Consider the following 22,696-nt stretch of genomic DNA (forward strand, 5'->3'; position numbering starts at 1 on the left):
AATAAAAAGAAGTGTTAGAGGTAGTGTTAGAGGTCTTTATATCTTTATACATACATACATACATATAATTGCATAATACATGAAAAGATAAGATGGAAGAGATGGATTTTAAGACGATTCTTGAAGTTGGCTAAGGACTCAGCTGCTGGGATTGAGTTGAGCAGGTCATTCCACCAGGAGGGGACATTTAATTTAAAAGTCCAATAAAGTGACTTTGTGTTTCTTTGGGATGGCACAATCAAGCGACGTTCACTTGCAGAACGCAAGCTTCTAGAGGCACATAAGTCTGAAGTAATAAATTTAGGTAAATGGGTGCAGAGCCAGTGGTAGTTTTGTAGGCAAACATCAATGCCTTCAATTTTATGTGAGCAGCTATTGGAAGCCAGTGCTAATTGATAAACAGAGGTGTGACGTGTATTCTTTTCGGCTCATTAAAAATTATAATTATAAGGATTTGATTATGCTTTATTGTACACTTTATGACTCGTTTTCTTTCTTTTTTTATACATTTAGAAATTAATTAATTAAAAGGGGGAGGAAAAAATAGAAGCACATCTAAATTAAATGACTGAAAATAATAATAAAAAAAAAACGAATAAAATAAATAATGTGGGAAATGCTTCAAAGACTGGGGGGGGGGGGGACTTGCTGAAGTTCATAAAACCAATAACGTCTCTCTCTCTCTCTCTCTCTCTCTCTCTCTATACTGTATATAAAGTACATTATATATGATTATGTAAAGTATAATACACTATAATATAATATAATTGTGTACTGTATTATAATTAATTATAATTATTATATCCAAGTTGTCGGTCTGGAACGCAGCATTAGGTTAACATCAATAAGCGATCGTGTACTACTGTTACGAGCCATTCTAAGGTGAGATTTCAGCACTTGACAAACGGATAGCAACTCCTAAGTAACACTTAAAGCACGGCTACGTGAGATTGCTTTACGTGCATATTTGGGAAATGCACTTGAAACAATAACGAACGATCGTAAAAATTACTCGTAGAAAACGCTCTTAAGCGATAAGATCAATCGTTAACGGGAAACCCGGCCCAGAACAGTTTAATACAAACGAATGTCTCGTGAATCGATCAGAGTTAGTTAAAAAAAGTTAAAAGAATGATGGAAGCCACAAACTTTTTTTTACTTCACAATATAACATAATTTTATTATCGTAAGCTTGACTTTATTCTTAAATTATGACGTTAATCTTATTTATTCAGTTATTTTTGAACGTGGCACAAAATGCTGCTAGGCTGCTGAATGAAAACACAATTTTGGCACAGCGAAAAAAAAAAACGAAAAATGTAAAACCAGTGGCGATATATTTGTATTATTTATTAATAAAATAATGTCTTCAGAGTCAATGTTGCAAAAATGAATTTGACGAACCTGACTTGCCATCTCCTCATTGTACATGCCTTTATAGAGAAATGCATCTTTAGAATTACATAATGAAAGAGATTTTGTTTTCGATTTGAATTATTACGTTTTAAAATAGTAATTTAAAACGCAAAAAGCATTCTATAGATATATTTATCATGTCGGTGAAGCGCTCCTGCTAAAGACCAAGAAGAAATCGCATCCTGTTTGTTTTCCTTATTTTACAAAAGCATAAGGTTTTGTTGATATTGTGAGTGCACACATATACAAGTAGACCCTTTGGAGTTCCAAATGATGTATACTCTTATCTTTATGAGCAAAAATGACGGCGCATTTTTTATTTTTTACTGTCATTAAAACAAAAAAGCAAGCTGGCTCCTCCATGTCCTGCAAAGCGCTCACTCTCCGCACAAACGATTGGATATGCGCCTGTGCTCATTTTCCTAAGTTAAATGTTTAAATTAATAGGCCTACTGTGAAATGCATGAAGTGTAGGCCTATTATGTCTGTTTATTTTAGGCAAGTCTTGTTGGTTTGAGAAGGATAAATTGATCAAACATCTAATGCTCAACTTACTGTCTGAACGAGCTGCAGCTTGCTTGTTCCTTTAAAAATCAAAAACTCGAATTTACCAAACGCAAAATTTTCCAAACATATTTCAAAATTAACTTAATAAAGAAACAAATAGAAATGACAACTTTTCTATTAAAAATCAAAAGTGAACTATTTTAATAGCTGTGTAATAGGGAAGAGAGAGAGAAAAAAGTCACGGTATCCAGTCGACTCGGGCAAAGAATTCACACAAGCTGTTGGATAAAGGCCGGGCCCATTCATGGCTCTATTCGTTCCCTTGTTTTAATTAGAAGTTCTCCCCCAGCTATGTCCCAAAACTGCCAGGGCTCATATGCACCTGCATATCCTGGACCCAGACTATTCCACTGAGGAGACAGATGTGTACTTTAGGTGCTGTTATCATGATTATTACCTTAAAGCCTTACTAAGAGCAAAATAGGACAACGCCAAATTATTATTAATGTACTTATTCACACGTACGTCATCCATGCGTACGTTATCCAGACGCTTATCCAGACGCTTATCTACGCGTACGTTATCCAGACGCTTATCCACACGTACGTTATCCAGACGCTTATCCACGCGCACGTTATCCAGACGCAAAGTAAAAAAAATCATTTTTTTGCTACGCCGCCGCCACGCCGCCGCGCAGTTTGAGCGCAGCTCCAACACGTGACCGTGACGTCTGACGTCTCATATCTTACGTCTGACGCCTGAATACTATGGGATTTTGGCCAGACGGCTGGCGAGCGTATACACGTTAGTTCTCCTCTCAGTTTGCTTAGTGAGTAGCTGATTTTGCACAAGATACACCTCATATGAAATCACGTTCAAGAAGTCTCATTCAGCACACATCGCGATACTTTCCATCAGTTTGCAAGAGCCGCAGGTTGGGTGAGTTATACAGTCTATGGTGAGTAGTAGTAAATATGCTCTTTTAATGCCTGTCATAAAACGTATTCTGTCTTCTTTATTAATCAGATGAGCGCCTTATGTTTACTCTCTGTATTACATCGGTCATCCGAGGCTGTCTTTGAGTTTCATTGTGTTTAACTAAATGAGCACAGCTGCTAACTGGTTAAACTCTATCGGTCACGTGACGTGACGTGACGTGCCACAGACCTGGGATCCGTTTTATATTCATTTCAGGTTCAAAGATGTAAGTTGTATTTGTAGTAAAATCATGGTAACCATGACACCTACAAAAGTAGGTAAAACCCAGTAAACAAGACATTTACCATGTTTTTTTTTATTTTTTATTTTTTATTTTTTTTTACCACAGTAACTGTAGTTTTACTGTAGTATAGTAATAGCACATTAATCACCAAATTAACTATAGTTGTACCACTGTAATGGTAGTGTTTTAATGTGCTTTTATATGACATTTCACAGTAATCACATTTACTGTACCATGCTTGTAATACCTTTTTTTTTTTTTTTTTTTTTTTTTTTTTTTTTACATTAAAAAACATTTTTCCCATATTGTAGTTCAATTCATATTGGTTTATATCTTACATATTTTGCTCACAGATCACTATTAACATTCTGTATATAATTCTGTTTTATTTTCTTTCCCCTTGTATTAATTTTTTAGCTGAAAAGACGTAAAGTAAGCAGTCACCGCAGTGGTGTTTGTGGAGAGGTATTCCTTCAGAAATGGAGAAGACAGAAAGCTGCAGAGGCAGGTTGGTCTGTGATAGTTTGTCCCTTTTATCAAACATTCCTGTTGTTATCATTTGCACAGCATTTTGTTGTTTCTTAAACTGTTGTACGGTCCAAATACCCACACTTGCCATCTTTGCACATTTCCTTTATTTGGCCCAAGTGAGCATGAAGATCACAATGTGTGTCGATCTTAACATGACAAAGTTCGTTTCAACTTTGTATTTTAAAAGAAACTTCTAAATGTCTTTTCAATAGTCCCTAATAATACATTTTAATGCGCTTTTCTAGAACCCAAAGCGCTAAAATTAGCGCCCTATTAACCCTATTAAAGATGACAATTTATTTTGTGGTGCTTCTAATTAAGTGATAAAAAGAAGTTACAAATGATGTACAAAATAAATATACTTTTCTGTGCACCAAGAAAACATGCAACACTTTGTTTTACTACTAAATTAGTCTCAATTTCTAATTATTATAATTAATATTTCACAAACATTGGAAAGTTTCGTGACCTCCTGTGAGATCTCTGCAAAAAGTCTCACATTAATTCCAAAACATGATGCATGATGGGATACACTAAGCGTTGTATAGCGCTCCGGAGCAGTATTGGAGAGGTTTAGTGTGTGTTAAGGACACCGTGCTTTGGCATTATTAAGACCGGGACAGTCTCATAGTCACGTACACACACTCTCAAGTGAATAAGACCTCAAGTGTGGGTATCTGGAAAGGGGAAAAGTCTTTAAAATGATCCCTAAATACAGTCCCACATCAAAGTCTTAATAATTCACTAATTCAATTTAACACTTGTATGATATTGTACAAGCCCCTGGACAATCTCATCTGACACTATCACAATATTGGAAAATCAGTTGCCCCACACAGTCAGAAAGTTTATATTGTTCATTGGCTTCTCATTAAATTACTTTAAATAAGCCCCATCAGTTTATGTTCCCACTATACGTGATCTCCATGACTAGATATTGCTATTAATGACTTGCTTTTAATAATGGATGCATTTAACATTTAATTATACAGCATCTTTGCAGATTATGCTTTCATGGTCTAAAAAAAACACAGTAATGTTGCATTTAATTACATAATATTTCTATCCTTTCTGTCTTACAGGATTGTTTCCAGATAACACTGTAGTTCTCCGTCATGCACAAGGATTCACCTCTTTAACTTTTATCATAAAAAAGCTTCAGTTCTCATCAGGAGTTTTAGTAAAGGACATATTCATGCACAGCAATCCCCTAGTTCCAGTCATGAAGTGAATGATGTTATTGTTAAAGTTATATTTCTGCATTTTTATGTAGCAGGTGTTTGTTTTCCTGAACACTTTATCTTTCTTCCATTGTTCGGACAATCAGTGTTTATCTGATGCTGTGCTGATTGAGTTTTATAGATGATATTGCACACTTGACATGCATGTCTTCATGATGTTTTTTTGTGAGTTTGAAACATTTACATTGTGTTGTATCACTTTTTGGTCAATAGAATCTTTTAAGAAAATGTATATTTTTACGGTGTTCTCTGAAAGATATATACCATATTTATAATGTTTTGTTTTTTAATAAAAGAATTTGCACACTGAAAAATTTTAACGTTTACAACATAACTGCCTTTTTTTTCTTCATAGTTTTATTCTTTAAAAACGAGCTTGGTGACAGTGCAGTAATATGCACACTTTGTCTTTAAATGAGTTTGACATATCTATAAATACTGGAAAACTCTTACAAAATTATGTATGTTCATTATGCTTTATTTCAGTTTTTATTACTAGAGATGAATTGGTAAAGCAAGGCAAATCACAGAAACAAATTTAAATAATTTAATAACTTAATTTCACTCTTTACTTTTTATTAGTAAATGCTCTTGTCTTTGGTCAGGAAAAAATTTATCTTTTAAATTGAATGAAATGAATCTATTGGTTAGATAAGATACAACTGTGTTCATGAATGACAATAAATGGTTAAGGAAGTGTGATGACGCTGCTCAGCTTTGATGTCATTGGCTGTGAATGTCCCTTGTCATCGCAGGACTGTCTGTGGTTGGATTATCTTTTAACCCATATTAAACAGCGGATCATGTTACAAAAGTATGTTTTGCTGCTATTATCACATTAGTAAATATATTAAGTCAACATTGGGTGTTTCTATGTTGAGAAAAATCACCTTTTTACCGAGATCCTAACACTAACCCTAAGAATAACTTCAATGAACTACAAAAAACAGCGCCTAGTATTCCCTTTCCATAGATAGAACGATGGAGGCTTATGGGTAATGTAGTTTAAAAAGTTTTATTAACGAAATGAAATAAATAATATATTGAATGGTAAACTAGACATATAAATATGTTCACTGTGTAAACCACTATGATATATTTGAGAGGCATGGTGAAATTTAGTATTTTAGAGTATGCAATATTTAAAATGCCTTTATGCCACCTTTCCATTCATTTCTGAAAACTGTGCCCAACATTATTTTATCAGCATAAGTAGTAATCATGCTGATTTTCGCTTTGATATGTTAATTGGACTCTGATTTACAGCCATTTGAAATGTACAGTTTTTGGCTCTTCCGGGGGGTGCTACTGGGCCCCTGGGGGTAGAAGGGCAGTAAAACCTACATATATGTATTCTCCTCATCATGGACAACAAACTGAGCTGAGTCACATTTATATCTGACAGTTTTCACAGTCCTCTGTTTTCTAATTCTTACATCATTGCTATTATACCTTTTGACAGGACATTGTGAGGCCATCTGATGAAACATGGAAAAATTAGAAAGAAATGTTTTAATAATAAAAATAATAGATTATTTATTTGATTTTTGAAGTAAACATCAATAAATATAATGGATGAACCTGCAACAACATGCCATTATCTATTCCCCACTCTTAAGCAGTAATCAAGGACAATGTATACACATTGTGATACTTCACTATTACACAAGGACAAATTCATTCATATATATATATATATATATATATATATATATATATATATATATATATATATATATATATATATTACTAATAACTAATTAGCAAAAATCAGTGTAAAAATGTCCTCTCACCCCTGTCTCTTGCTCCTCATGTGCTGGACATCAGTAATGTGTGTGCTCTTGGTTTTAATGCAGTACAAGATCCACGTTGATCATTCCTGCTACATTCTCAGTTATCCCTCAAGTGTTTGTAACAATAAAGCACATGGCACCATCTTGTAATGCAAAATAATTAATCTCGTAACTCCCTTTCTTTCACAAAACAATTGGCATTTGTTACTAAATATAAACAATAATAAATTTCTGGTGTATTGATGTCCCAGATGTCATTAATCTGATCAAATATTTTTATGTCTTAAGTAAAAAATAATCCCAATAATGATTATGTAGTTTTTCCAAGTCTAAAATAAACACATATGAGCCTACCTAGTAAAATGATGTATTTAACAAGAATCTTCAGAACACAATATTCGTCATATTCATTTTATTGAAGCATAGACTATAAAGATGATAAAGTAGCATCAAGACAAATAAGATTCAAGGAAAATAATTATTCATAATCAAAAATACATTAACCTCATATATTAATCAGTTCACACAGATGAGTGATGAAATGTCCTTAAAAGTCACAGTCCCATCCAGTCAACTGTGATACAGATCATGTGATACATATAAGACATTTGATACTGTTTCAGAAAATAATGATTCCTTATCAACACATCTAAACTGGTTTCATCGTGATCTTCTCTCGTGTCTGGAAACAGCTTTTTGTTGATATCCAGCACTGATGTGGTGTAGCTTGTTCTCAGCCAGAAGATTAGATTAGATTAGATTAGATTCAACTTTATTGTCATTATGCAGAGTACAAGTACGGAGCTAATGAAATGCAGTTAGCATCTAACCAGAAGTGCAAGAATATAGTGTTTTATATACATAAAAGTGCAGAGTAAGTAAAGCTATGATATACAGAATTTACAGTGGAGTTGCTATATACAATATTGATCAGAGTATATACAGAATATAAATATGAATGTAATGTAGGGATTGTATGTACATTATGAACAGAGCAAAGAAGAATTATATATACATTATGAATAGCAGGAACTTGAGAACAGTGGTAATAAATACAGTTGAATGAGTGTGCAAAAGTATAGTTTAACAATTTATTATATGCAAAATAATAGTAGTGCAATTATATTTATTGTAGAAATAGTTTACTGTGCTTGTACAGTAACAGCTTTAGACAGTTTATAGTGTAATGGATTTAACCATGTGCAGTCTGTGCAAAATATGAGTAGTGCAATACATGTATGTAAAGTACTGTGACCAGTGCAGTAAAAGAGCAGGTGCAGGATAGATTGGTGGTGTGGTGTTCAGGAGTGTCACAGCCTCGGGGAAGAAGCTCTTCCTGAGTCTACTAGTTCGAGAGCGTAGGCTCCTGTAATGCCTGCCGGATGGAAGGAGGGTGAAAGGTCCATGGTTAGGGTGAGAGGCATCCTTGATGATGTTTCTTGCCCTGCCCAGACAGCGCTTCTGATAAATGTTTTCTATGGAGGTTAACTGGGTGCAAGTGAGATCTCCCAGTCCTAAGATCCCAGACCTGGTCAAAGTGAAACACACAATCCAGATGAAGTTGTTTAATGGACAGAGAGCTCAGCTTATGTTCTGTGTGATTTTAGCAGGGTGAGTAACTATGACCCTTGTAGTACTGTACACTTCAATTCTTCAAGCTGTTTTAAGATCTTTTGAGAAGCTTTTTCTCTGAAGACAATTTACCACATCCTCTTCTTTCAGTCCTTTCAAGAGCATCACTTGGTGAAAACCCCTCATTTGGTTGATGAGATCATCTGTACAAAGTAAAATTGTTAAAATACTGCAATAAACAATTTCATTATGCAAGAATTTAGAAAAAGTTACAGAGGCAAAGGACTTGCCCATGAGACTCCATTAGCATGTGTAGTTCTCAGAGACTCTAGAATTCATCTATTGTTGCAGTAAATGTGTTTTCTTCCTCTAGAATCTTTCTCCAGAGCTAATGACTTCTCTCACAAATGTGTTTTAGTCTGTGCAGTGTAAGGCTTTGCTCAAACCAATCAACTATCAATTCACAATTTATAACACAACATTCACAAAACAGTAAGATAATGTCAATTGGTGTTTATATCAATTAAACCACTTTTATGACACTTGTATGCTTTTAAGAATAACAGGTGGTGTTTTTTTAAAACTTTAGATTAAAAATGTTCCAGTCAAACTTTGCTAACATGCTATAATTATTATAGCTGTATCAAATAAAATAAAATAAAATAAATAAAAAAACATTGGAAAGAATAATTACGGCTGACATGACCAGTCCTGTGAGAGATCATCATAAAGTCCTGTAACACATCATTGCTTCAACACACACATACCAGAGGACTTCTGTTTGCTTGAGCACAAGATGACCATCTTCATTTCTCATCCTGAGCAAATCATTTCCTTGGTCTTCCTTCTCTTCTGTGAAACAAGATAATCTTACTCTGTGTGCAATGAGCAATATTGCTCATTAAACATATAATTAAGTTAATTTAAAGTAAGATTCAGACCAGAGCATTTGATGAGTAAACAAATGTACCTGGGAAGAGCTGACCGTGGCAAGAGTCGCTGAGACTCAGTAATAGCTCTTTTAGTTTTTAGGAAGGTTTGTGAGGGTTGGCCCACCAAAAACTTCTGAAAAAGAAGAACAGCATTATCTGCAAACAATCCTGTAAGACAGAAAGAAAGGAAATATTATTTCATTACATGCAACTTACACATTACTATATACTTTAACTTATACATTACTTACATACATTATTTTTTAGACCATGAAAGCATTAGTGAATTATTAAGACTTTGATGTGGGACTGTATTTAGGGATCATTTTAAAGACTTTTCCCCTTTCCAGATACCCACACTTGAGGTCTTATTCACTTGAGAGTGTGTGTACGTGACTATGAGACTGTCCCGGTCTTAATAATGCCAAAGCACGGTGTCCTTAACACACACTAAACCTCTCCAATACTGCTCCGGAGCGCTATACAACGCTTAGTGTATCCCATCATGCATCATGTTTTGGAATTAATGTGAGACTTTTTGCAGAGATCTCACAGGAGGTCACGCAACTTTCCAATGTTTGTGAAATATTAATTATAATAATTAGAAATTGAGACTAATTTAGTAGTAAAACAAAGTGTTGCATGTTTTCTTGGTGCACAGAAAAGTATATTTATTTTGTACATCATTTGTAACTTCTTTTTATCACTTAATTAGAAGCACCACAAAATAAATTGTCATCTTTAATAGGGTTAATAGGGCGCTAATTTTAGCGCTTTGGGTTCTAGAAAAGCGCATTAAAATGTATTATTAGGGACTATTGAAAAGACATTTAGAAGTTTCTTTTAAAATACAAAGTTGAAACGAACTTTGTCATGTTAAGATCGACACACATTGTGATCTTCATGCTCACTTGGGCCAAATAAAGGAAATGTGCAAAGATGGCAAGTGTGGGTATTTGGACCGTACAACAGTTTAAGAAACAACAAATGCTGTGCAAATGATAACAACAGGAATGTTTGATAAAAGGGACAAACTATCACAGACCAACCTGCCTCTGCAGCTTTCTGTCTTCTCCATTTCTGAAGGAATACCTCTCCACAAACACCACTGCGGTGACTGCTTACTTTACGTCTTTTCAGCTAAAAAATTAATACATGGGGAAAGAAAATAAAACAGAATTATATACAGAATGTTAATAGTGATCTGGGAGCAAAATATTTAAGATATAAACAAATATGAATTGAACTGCAAGATGGGAAAAATGTTTTTTTTTTTTTTTACATTAAAAAGGTATTAAAAGCATGGTACAGTAAATGTGATTACTGTGAAATAAGTCATATAAAAGCACATTAAAACACTACCATTACAGTGGTACAACTATAGTTAATTTGGTGATTAATGTGCTATTACTATACTACAGTAAAGCTACAGTTACTGTGGTAAAAAAACAAACAAAAAAAAACATGGTAAATGTCTTGTTTACTGGGTTTTACCTACTTTTGTAGGTGTCATGGTTACCATGATTTTACTACAAATACAACTTACATCTTTGAACCTGAAATGAATATAAAACGGATCCCAGGTCTGTGGCACGTCACGTCACGTCACGTGACCGATAGAGTTTAACCAGTTAGCAGCTGTGCTCATTTAGTTAAACACAATGAAACTCAAAGACAGCCTCGGATGACCGATGTAATACAGAGAGTAAACATAAGGCGCTCATCTGATTAATAAAGAAGACAGAATACGTTTTATGACAGGCATTAAAAGAGCATATTTACTACTACTCACCATAGACTGTATAACTCACCCAACCTGCGGCTCTTGCAAACTGATGGAAAGTATCGCGATGTGTGCTGAATGAGACTTCTTGAACGTGATTTCAAAGCGATAAACATCTCATGTCAGTGACGCTAGAGGCGCTTGACCACGCTTCAGTTTTTGACGCTTTGGGGTTGACGCACAGCGCGTGATGCGCGTAGTGGGAGGGGCGGCGCTGTTTATTAATTATGTATTATTATTATTTAGGTCTTTCTGTGTTGATTTGCTGTTTATTAATATTTTTAAAACTATAACGCTAAATCTATCAACATTTATTTAGATGTTATCATGTATTCATTCATTTCTTTATTTTAATTATATTATTTCGGTCTTATTACCGGTGAAATATTACAGTAAGCCAGAACACGGGCCGAGCGGGGCTCATTCTAAACCCCTTAGCGGACATTCATATCACAGAATCTGACAGCGATCAGAGGCTCATCAGCGACAGCATTTTTAAGAAGCCTTTACAATAGCCTTAATAAAAACTTTTAACTTTAGAGTCTAAAGTAAAAAAATAAAAAATAAATTAAAAAAATAAATAAATCTGTAGGCCTATCGCTAATAAATAATTTATTTATTTTTAGATATTTTTTGTTCTTTTTATTTAAACTAAATTGTTTCTTAATGTGAAAATGTGTTACAGTTATGTGTCAAGGACTTGATATTGAATTCTGTAATAATAAAAAATTAAATCTAGGCCTATGAAAAAAATAAAAATCAATGAAAAAGTAAAAAAAGAACCATTGCGCATTTTACAGCTAAAAAAGTTTTAATGTGTTTTTGTCACCAGCAATACAGTATGTTGCTCAGTTTTGTACAGTAAGTTAAGCTCCGATTTTTTTTTCAAGTTTCAGTGAGTTTCTTCTGTTGTCCTGTGAAAAATTAAATAATAATAATAATTAATCAGAAAATATTGTGCTGATGCACGAAAGATGCCTCCAATTGAAATGCATTAGTTTAAAAAAACGTGCTGCAATCATGAAAATAAGGAAATAAACGTGTGCCTGCCACGAATAAATAGATTAAATTACGTGACAAAATCACGAACTGCCGTGAGACTGGGTTTCCGTGTGTGGACCACGGAAGAAGAGTGTCATTGACTTGCGTTAGAGTTATCCGTGATCTCAGCACAGACTCACTCCGTGCTCGTATCACAGATTTTAGTTAGGCTAACAGAATCAAAGTGAATCTGTATGATGGCAGGACAATGCAATAGTTACAATAACAGTCAGGTTGGTCATGGTATTTGGTGTTGAAAAAAATAAATACTTCAAATGTTGCGTTTCCAGATGAGATAGCACGTCCATTGAGTGAGGTCTGTACTCCATCACTGAAACGATCCGTGTGTGGACCACGGAAGATGAGTGTCATTGACTTGCGTTAGAGTTATCCGTGATCTAAGCACAGACTCACTCCGTGCTCCTATCACAGATTTTAGTTCTGACTATAGCCAAAATGTGTGTAAAACGCCATCAAACTGGATTTTATGATGACAGGACGAGAAAAAATGCCAAGTTAATTACATGCCATTGCAACAGTGTCGACGAAAAGCTTGTAAGTTCCTAAACAAGTGAGTGAGGTCAGGTTGTGGAGGTCCGTGCCATCACGGGACTTTTGTAACTGAAACAAACGTAATTTTTATGATGACAGGACAATGCAGTAACTACAACAGCTGTCTGGTTAACGTCATTATGGCATTTGATATTGGAAAAGAAACAAATACTTCAAATGTTGCGTTTCCAAATGAGAAAGCACGTCCGTTCAGCGAGTTCTGTACTCCGTCATTGAAACGGGTATCCGTGTGTGGATCACGGGAGGTCAGTCTCATTGACTTGCGTTGGAGAAATATCCGTGGCCGGGTCACGGAATTTGGGGCAATTCCGTGATGGCTTCACGGATTTTGAGTTAAGGACCCGTGGACATTTCACGGAATTCTGTGAGACCAGGTTGATTCTAGATGATGCCAATAAAATGGCATTTGGGCGTTACCAATGGGACTGTCAAGCTACATATCATTAAAAAGGTTCAGTTTAAAAAAAGACTCAAGCTGAACTCAGATCAGTGTTTAGTCAGTTCTAGCTTTGTCTTTCATCCCACTTCAGAGAGCCAGAGATGATCAGATGGATAGAATTACTAAAACAGGATACAACACAATAGCATCTCCCTCCCTCTCTCGCTCTCTCTCTCCCAACATTTCCCTTTCCATCCTCCATCTCTGTCTCCATATTCCATTCATTTATAACCATTCCCTTATTTAAGGAAAGCTGAGACAGTGAGACAGAAAAACCCAGCACACAGCAGACAGGAAGCAGTATTGGACCAACAATGAAACTGTCAAATGTGTCAAACAGACATTCATAACCGAGTGCTTTTTACCTTTGTGTAAACACACCTTAAACAATCATTGCTGGTTCTGAAGCAGGACAGTTCCTTTCTCTCTTTCTTATTCTGGTGAGCAGCAGGAGACAGAGGCAGCTGGACATGCTTGTGTGACTTTGGAGTACAGTTGCATGCAGAAAAAATATAGAAGTATAAACACTGCATAAACACACAGAGTGAGCTTTACATGCACTAGTTTAAACTAAACAAATCAGCATAATGCAGAACCCAGTTTGCAAATCAGATCTGCTGCACTCAGAAAAGGCTAATAAATGATATTCCTTTTATTAAGCAGCATATGTGTGGATTACTAATTAATAAAAACAGACTTTAGAACAAACATTTAAAAATGACTCTACAAACTGTCAATTTAAGCCTATTCTGTGTTACCATGGCATTAAACTCCTAGCTCTGTGTTAGAGGGGGCTTTGTGATCAGCTGCTATCTGAGTACAGTGTGTTCAGAGTGACTAATGCACAGGAACAATTAAAGTCATTTTAGGATTTACAATTCTAGCAGGTTGGAGGAGGAAATCTGAATATGTAAAGAACAAGGAACTAGTTTCACATTATCTTGTACGCACTTATTCTCTGTCTCAGGAAAAAAAAAAAACATCCAGCTAAACAAACATTAAAATAATTATGAGTTGACACTGCAAGCAGCATATCAACTTAAGCCCAGAAATCTAAGGGTATGGGCCTTATTGTCCTCAAACTTCTCATGCAAAATGTTAGCTGGATTTACAAAAGATAAACCTTTGTTCTAACCCTATTTCTATTGTTTGATGTTAGGGATTATTTTAGGGAGAGAGCGCACAACATGCCCACGGTTTCCACTTTTCAAAAACAAGCCCACAGAATTACCATACAAGAAATATCTGAACAACAAAGCAGGAACTTAAAGCAAAGTGTTATCTCGATTCAAAAATGTAAAACAGAACGAAGGATTTTCATCCATATAACAAAACTAGATCTATTTGTGTTTTGAACCTCTTATATGTCAGCTGTACATACTTATACAGGCTGCATTTTGTCTTGTTTGCTTTGTAACAGAAATAATATTCCATAGAATATTTTATGTATGTTATAAATAATCATCAATGTAAAAAAAAGTTCTACAAAAAAAAAAAAAAACATATATGTAATGATACTACAATTTTTTTTTTTTTTTTTGTAGTCACAAGTTATACATTTTCTAATAATACAAACAATTACAAAAATGTGGGGACCATGTAATTGTTTTGCTACACGTTACTTCAGTTGGTTTTTGTTAACTTAGAATACATTTTACTGTAAACCACCTATCCATGATGCAAACCTATTGTTAAATCATGAAATTATTATTATTATTATTAAGCATAACAGCATACTCTGACTATTTCTGCCATATAACGCCATGACAAAATTAAAGTGAAGCATTCAGCTCCAGTTTTCATGAAGTATGTGTGGAACATTGAGGGGGAACTTAGAAAGCACGGGCCATCTTTAAGAAAATGGGACTTAAAAACATGGTTTCTGAAGCACCACCCATTAAGTTGTCAACCCATGAAGTTGCAGCGGTCTCAACTTTATAAAACACACAATGAAAATTTGTGCTCAGTGGGCAGCCTAAAGCTCAGAGATCATAAATAATATATAGGAGCTGTTACATTAAAACCAGTGTTGAAAAGAGGTAATAAATCACCTACTTGTGAAGATAAACACCGGGTTTTGAGTCTAGAAAAATTCCTTTGAGTAACATTTTATATTATAATTGCATTACATTATTATTATTATTGCATACAAAATGACATGTAATCTTATTCCTGATTCTTTGTCTTTGCACACCTTACACTGTGTTCAAATGGGGGCCGAAGGGGAGACAACCAGCGTCATTCTACCAAGCTGCTTTCATCTCTGACATCATCTCCTGCTGAATGCAGCGCTGTTGGCAGGAATGCCATGGCAACCCTCCTCTGGTCCTCAGTCTAAACACCAGAGATCAGGAAAGAAGGGAGAAAGGTGGCAGCCCACTAGCCAAATTGGCTCCCGCAAACAACCAATGCATGACAGTGGCAAAAAAAAAACAAAAACAATTTACGTCACAGATTGTGAAAGGTTTGGCTTCATAGCTTTACCTATTTCCAACTGAGAACTGGCTGAATTGATAAACAGGGTCTTAAATGGCACAGCAAGTTGTTGCTATCTGAAACATTTTACAGTTCATGATCCCTCTTCTATGACAGAGTGGGAATGTAAAACGTGCTTAATAATTCAGTAAAGCAATGAATATTGTAGAACTGTGAGTCTGTAAACAAACAACAAACCTACAACACTCTACAATAGCAGAATATATCACACAAAAAACATTTACTCTTATTCTTGAATGAACAACGACAGGTTTCCCAGAGTGAGCTTGGGCTTGATGAAGAACATCTAATTTGACAAAGAAGATTGGATTAGGACCAAATATTTTTTCTGGATGTAAAAAAAAAAAAAAACCTAACCGCCAAGGAGAGATATAGAAAACAGTGTGATCTGGCACGTCAAAATTAGGCAATGTTTCAGCCAACAGCTTGAAGCATAAAAAACATGCTGGGGGCAAAGATGGAGCAAGCGGGATGGGGTGATGGCTGATATCAGCTTTTATTTGACATCAAATTTCAGATGAATTGCCTATATTCATCTGATCTATAAAGGGGTTGTGCTGTTCTCATGTTATTGAAGAAAATAAAGATGACGCCACCTGCTCACATTCAGAGTATGACTTTTCGATCAAAGAGGTGATGGTCAGGGGAGGCAGATCCTTCACTAATCAATTTATAATAGCATTAAATACATAACTGATTCTTTTGGTCTTAGTATTTTATAAATTGCTGTTACACATGCAGTTCTGGTAAATTGAAAGCTACTGAAATACTAATTTAACTTCTGTACTGCAATTTAGATTTTCTATGATTTTTTTCAAATCATATATTATCCCATCATATATATATATCTGAAACTTCAAATATCTAGCACCCCCTGCTGGGCAATCCTCTATCGTTTAATCACATATCATGAATTTTCAACAACCATACTCCTCCCTTTAGTGTCACATGATCCTTCAGAAATGATCCTAACATGCTGATTTACTGCTCAAAAAACATTTCTTCTGATCATCATTGCTAAATCAGCTTTGCTGTTTACTATTTTTATGGAAACCATGATACACTACTATTCAAAAGTTTGGATTACGCAATATTTAATAACTAAATAACAAAATGTAAAGAGCAAGGATGTATTAAACTGATGAAAAGTGACATTTATGTTACAAAAACATTTACGTTACAAAATAAATTTTTATTTCAAATGTTTTGTTGTTTTTCTCTTTTTCTATTCATCAAAGAATCCTGAAAAAAAGATACTGGTAGTGTTTTCAACTACTGAACTGAATGATTTAACTGTTTTCGATTTAAAAAAAAAAAAAAAAAAAACTCAAGTGGCAAATCATCATATTAAAATAAAACAAATAAAATAAAGAGCCTGGAGTAATGACTGCTGAAAATTAGTTTTGCCATCACATGAATAAATTACTTTTTAAAAATATATTAAAATGGAAACCAGTTATAATAAATTACCATTTCACAATATAACTTTCACAGTGGTTTTGATCAAATAAATGCAGTCTTCCTGGGCATAAAATAATTATTTCAAAAACATTATCCATCCAAAACGTTTGACTCCAAGAGTATATTTGAGAATGTGAAACATAATGAATAATTCTTAATGCAATAAAATGCTGTCTATCGACACATTTTCCATTTTCTGGCAATAATATAACTTATTAGAGGTTGGTTTCTTTCCCACCAGGATATTTCTATCAGACTAAATAACTGGATCTGTGTGAAGTTGTTTGAGTGTTGAGAACACCCTCATCCTCCTCTCACACAGGCAGAAACCCTGGGTACTGGTTGGAGTGACTGAGTCATCTGATGCTTCTATAGACCAGGGTAACACTCACTATGAGGAAAAGGATAAACAGTCTCCTATTGAAAGATGCTCGAATACATTTTCCCCAGGTTCTCTTACATAAAAGCACTGATCTACAAAATGACAGCATGAAAAGACAATTTTTGCAAAAATGGATTTCTAAAGAGAGGCCAACTCAGTTGTTTCCACAGCAACAGGAGACCGCACAAACAATTTTGCGGTCCTCCATCATTACTTAGCTGTACATGGCAGGGAAATACTACAGATGATGAGAGAGGATACAAACTGGAAACTGTTTTATACTAATGATACTAGCAGATGTGTTTTGATTTCACTCACCCTTGGTCTGGGATTTCAAAATAATCGCCTTTGGCTCATATGTGACTGCGAGAGAACAAGAAAAATCACAAAGCAAATTGTGTTATAAACACAGACATGCAAGTGAAGGGTTGATATTTTCACATTCAGAGAATTTTGTATACCAGTGCCTGTAAAATAAAGAAAAACGAAGCCCAAGACAAAGACAGCAATTTGCAAACATCTTTTATTAAAGAATAGAAAAACCAACTATCACCACACTACAAGTGTTTAAACAGTTTCACATGAACTTTCCTTTTTTTTTTACTCACTGCATAACACATAATCCAGAAATATAGAAATATGTACAATCAATCTTTCATGAATCGGAATGATGCAAAAACCTGTTGTGAAAAAGAAAGGAAGGCTGACACATGAAGTAGCTCCTACAGACAAGTTATATCCCAAATAAGTCTTACTGTTGGTTTCATATGATTCTTGATACGATACACAACCAAAACATGAGGAAACAGATGCTGTGACTGCTATTAAACGCATTTGTTATGTAACTGCAAACAGCTTATAAAAAATATTAACTTTAAAGAAAAAAAAACTTTTAACTGAGGGATGATTCATGTCCATTCAATGCAAGCAATCAATGGAACTGCTTATGAATTAAAGTGAAACGGTTTTTCTCAGAAACAACATTGTGCTGGATTACTGAAAGGAGTTTCCTAGAAAGCAGCACAAGCCTTCGGAAAGCTTTCAATTATTTCTTGTTCAGTTAAGACTGTGTGGAAAAATAACTGTTTAATAAGAGTAACAAACAAACTGGAAGTCAAAGATTCCTAAGCACCTGAGCTCTGAGGGACGCAGCAACTATAGACAATTAGCTCAGGTCTTCTGAAATCAATTAAGACAAACAGCCCTGTAACAGAGCATTCTATCTGCAAGTTAGACTACATGCTCCATTAGTTAGGGTTAAACTAAGGAATATGCTGTTGAGCTCAACTTTGGACTTAACACACTATGTCATCCAAATCAACCTGAGCCATATATGCATCCAGCTCTGCGTCCAGATGGCTCTTGGACATGGACATGTAGTCATCCAGTTGTTCATCCAACTGCTCTCGAGAAGGAATCTGGTGGCTGTCGAATCTGGGTCTGCTGAACCCTGAATAGGCCCTACTGACAGATATCAAACCACCACCACCTGCACAAATAAAACGGGTGTTATTTTATAGCTAAAACTGAGAGAAGGTTATCAATGAAAGCATTTGCATGTACTGAATCTAATCATATCACTTCAGTGAGGGGAAATATATGCATGATTTTCCTATAGTATGAAAAATCTCTTTTTGAGAGAAACGTTTGCCATCTGGCAGCTTTTTAGTACTCCGAGCTGTTGAGCACAGCAAAAATTAGTGTATGATTAGTGCATAAAAAATTCACTTTTTACCCTCTATTCATCAAAGAATCCCGAAAAAAAAAAAAGATATTGGATTGCACAAAAATATGACATTTTCAACTACTGAACTGAATGCTTCAACTGTTTTCAATTATGGAAAAATTAAAATCTCAAGAAGCAATTAAATAAATTAAAATAAAATAAATAAAGAGACTTGAGTAATAACTGCGGAAAATTTGCTTTGCCATCAAATGAATAAATTACTTTTTAAAATATATAGAAATGGAAATCAAACCTTGTGCTGTTGCTGGATGTGGCTCCTGCCGCTCTGCATTTCCTTCTAAAGAACCCAAATATTAGGAAAGCGTTTCTGAAGTTAATTTTTAACAAATTCCCTAATCATTTCAGTCTCGAAAATAACAATTTTAGTGTAAAATTGTTATTTTTGAGGTTTTCAGGGTGTTATTTTTGTGTTGCATGAAAGTAAATTATTTACAGTAAATGTTTTAGAGATGCCAAGATGGCAGCATGCAAGTTGCATATTTCTATGGCCAAGCATTTTACTCAGATACCCAGCAGCAATTGTGCAATATCAAGAAAAATGCTAGTGTAAGTTAAATTAATTAGATATTCACTAGAATTTGTTGAAAGTGTTTACTGGTACAGAGAAGAGTAAATTATTTTGTAAAACATTTGCAAATGCTTTTATCTTATTTAGAACCACCACAATTACAATTGTCATCTGTCACACAGGAACTACTGACATTTAGAAGATTATTTTAAAGAGCCAGTAAGATGAAAATTCTAAGCTTCCTATCACTGTTTATAAATCCAACAGGTTTAAATCCATCCAAGGTTAAAAAACGTTGTAATTTTGTCAAAATATCATTTTAAAATGACCCCGAGATCCCCAAACGGTTCGCGCGAAGCTGTTCAAAAGATTCAGTTTCCTTAAACCCCACCTTTTGGTAGCATACTGTGTTCTGATTGGTCAACTAACATAGTCAGGTTTGATTGGTTGTTCCGCACACAACTTCACGGTAAACAATGCGTTAGCATCTGTTTGGGGTGAATTATGTCTTATTCCTCTCATCGCGAAGCAAACAGTAAAATAAAAAACTTGAACAACCTCGCTGCTTTTTCTTCTGTGTGGGTGTATTCAAGCCGCGCGCTTCAGTTTGAATCTGAATAGCGCGTTCAGCGCGGGGGCATGGTCACATTAGATATAATGAAGGGAGACGTGAAAGATTGGACATCATGTTTTTTTCATATGGATTACTTTATCACAGAATATCTGTTTTCGGCAGCACTTGTTTAGTTTTAAAGTAGACATGTCATGCTTTCTATAGATATCTCTCTCATGTCTGTTCGTTGAGTATTCACAGAGTTACACTTCATTTTAATGACGTGTTTGTAACTTTTTCGGGGTTATCAGGGGAAAATGACTCATAACGCGTATCCGCGTTAATCGACTCCAGAGGGTTTTAACATATAACTGTTAGTGCTAGCGCGACATACTGACAATACGCTTGGGAGAAAACAAACACATAACTTCATAATCATACTTCGTGATTTGGAGATGCTTGTTGGTCTAAATAAAGTTGGTAATGAACCCTCTTTTATGGCCAGACGCTTTGAAAATCCCGCCTTGAACTCACCGAGATTAGAAAAGCAGTCATCAGTGAAATGCCATTGGTTCTTCTGATCTTCATTCTTTGGCAGTGAAAATAAAACAAACTTGCCTTTACAATTAAAAACACACTGTCTCCTCGACATGATGCTATCACACCAACCAGAGCGTCTGTGTGGGGGGTGGGGCAGGTCCCGTTTCTCCCATGACGGTAGGCGGAGATTATTATGCAAAGTGTCCTAGTGACGTACATAGAGATGGACAAAAGATTTGAAATCTATAACGACTCGTTTCAGCGATTCAGAGTCGACTCCTTACTTTAGAAGCCAATAACTTTATAAATCGTGTACTTTTTGGTTTAATAACTTTGCACATTGTTTACACTGATGGACTGCTACATCATACACTGTAATACAGGTAATTTTTGATTTCCCATCTGTGTGGCTCTTTAAAGTGCAGCATATAAAAAATAACTGTGTGTGTGTGTGTGTGTGTGTGTTCTCTGCACGCTTGCGGTCTTCACTCTTCATGGCCACTTGAACACTTAAGACCAAATACAGGAAATATGTCATGCAAGTAAACAAGTGGTCAAGTGGAAAGACCCTTAAGTGTGGTTACTGGGATAGGTATTATAGACCTCCATGTTCTCACCTGTTTTTTTAATGGCTCCCCCTCTGCTTCCCATTGGTCGAGTCCTAATCACATTTTCACCACGTTGTTGCTGGCCCCACCCCTTCTGAACACCTAGAGAGGACACTTCCCCTCGCAGACTACTTATGCCTGTACACCGAAACACACATACATGCATGTACATGCAATTTTAATGTAATGATGTTAATCTCATCTACCATCTCACTCACTTTTCCTTGTGTAAAATCCTTTGACCAATCCTCTTTTGGCGCCACCGCCGCCTCCTCCTCTCATTTGCCCCTGCAATCCCATCATGCCCCCTCTCACCATGGGATGGCCGAGTCTCGCCTTCATGCTCACTTTGCACAGTTGTTTATTTATATTCTGCAGAGAGGAAGAGTCACAGAAACTATTTAGTCTACTATCAGAGAACATCGGCTCTGAGAGTTTTGTATTCTGATAAACAGAATGTGCCTGACAGATGTGTTATTTAGGGCGGCCAGCACAGAAGGTCTGTTGGCCATCTCCAGAGCCAGATGCTGGTTCTTCAGCGAGGCTGCAGTCTGCTGCTTCACTGCGGCTGTGAAGGCCATCACATCCACTGGCTGATGCTTCAGTAAACTGGTGAAGCTTCAGGGAGGAGAACAAGATGACAGAAATTTAAAGTACACCACGATATCTTAGTGGTTGCACTGTAAACACATGTTTAGAAAATAGCAGGACAGCAAGACTAATTCTCACCGGTCATGCAGAGAGACGGTGCATGTGCTGTTCAGATCCAGAGGATTCATTTTTTACATCCAGCTTGCGGTGTAAAAGTCAGACTTTCAGTCAAACAAATGCTAAAATGGTAGAATGAGAAGTCAAATTAGTGTTGACATCTAACTTTACCCCTTCACAGTGTTCATCTGGGTCGTGGCTAGTTCAGCACTCACGAAACAAAACTTAGCAAATATTTAGACGTGCTAACTTTGACAGAAATATCGCATATTTTTTTTTTTTTAAATGTCAAATCGTGTTTACTGATTTACCACCATTAAAATAAGCATCAATACACAAGCACAGAACAAGGTCACTAGAGCAGTTTAGGTCGGATGTTTTCTGCCAGGTGCGCGGTATTTGGGACAGGTTCAACCACGCCGCTGTGGTTCGGCTAAATGTTTACCGCCCTCTACCGGACATAGCGGCACATGGACACTTTCAAAGAATAATATATATATAAATATAATTTTATATAACGTCTTTTGTGTAATTAACTCTTTCTTTATAAGAGTGGTATGCTATTCATTTTCTAGAGAAAACTGCGCATGTGAAATTTTCAATACAGAAATTCTTAGTGTGGCAGTATTGAGCTATAAAGTTG

General features: G+C 35.5%; 1 protein-coding gene and 1 long non-coding RNA gene across 3 annotated transcripts; both read right to left on the reverse strand.

Annotated features, from left to right (window-relative positions):
* Positions 1-9,013: 9,013 nt before the first annotated feature.
* Positions 9,014-10,365, reverse strand: LOC128030621 (uncharacterized). The gene is made up of 3 exons (XR_008187931.1): positions 10,264-10,365; positions 9,253-9,382; positions 9,014-9,134 (listed from the first exon to the last, which is right to left on the reverse strand). It is a non-coding gene; the product is annotated as an uncharacterized LOC128030621 (long non-coding RNA).
* A 7,529-nt stretch (positions 10,366-17,894) lies between these two features.
* LOC128031053 (chromatin target of PRMT1 protein) lies at positions 17,895-22,490 on the reverse strand. 2 transcript variants are annotated; one of them, XM_052619268.1, is made up of 7 exons: positions 22,225-22,490; positions 22,075-22,137; positions 21,813-21,963; positions 21,564-21,717; positions 21,355-21,483; positions 19,369-19,413; positions 17,895-18,878 (listed from the first exon to the last, which is right to left on the reverse strand). In XM_052619268.1, the coding sequence occupies exons 2-7, from the start codon at positions 22,122-22,124 to the stop codon at positions 18,685-18,687; spliced, it is 723 nt and encodes a 240-aa protein (XP_052475228.1). In that variant the 5' UTR covers positions 22,125-22,137; positions 22,225-22,490; the 3' UTR covers positions 17,895-18,684. The 2 variants fall into 2 exon arrangements, with proteins under 2 accessions (XP_052475228.1, XP_052475229.1); XM_052619269.1 differs by having other exon boundaries at positions 22,075-22,490.
* Positions 22,491-22,696: the final 206 nt, after the last annotated feature.

Source organism: Carassius gibelio, chromosome A16 (genome assembly GCF_023724105.1).
Source record: "Carassius gibelio isolate Cgi1373 ecotype wild population from Czech Republic chromosome A16, carGib1.2-hapl.c, whole genome shotgun sequence".
NCBI classification, from domain to species: Eukaryota; Metazoa; Chordata; class Actinopteri; order Cypriniformes; family Cyprinidae; genus Carassius; species Carassius gibelio.

Excerpts from the sequence above, each read along its gene's own strand:
- LOC128031053 (XM_052619268.1), bottom strand. The coding sequence starts at position 22,124 with ATGAATCCTCTGGATCTGAACAGCACATGCACCGTCTCTCTGCATGAC. Across the intron at positions 21,964-22,074 it reads ACCGTCTCTCTGCATGACCG|CTTCACCAGTTTACTGAAGC; the intron begins GTGAGAATTAGT and ends TCCTCCCTGAAG. Across the intron at positions 19,414-21,354 it reads GGGAGCCATTAAAAAAACAG|AAGGAAATGCAGAGCGGCAG; the intron begins GTGAGAACATGG and ends TGGGTTCTTTAG.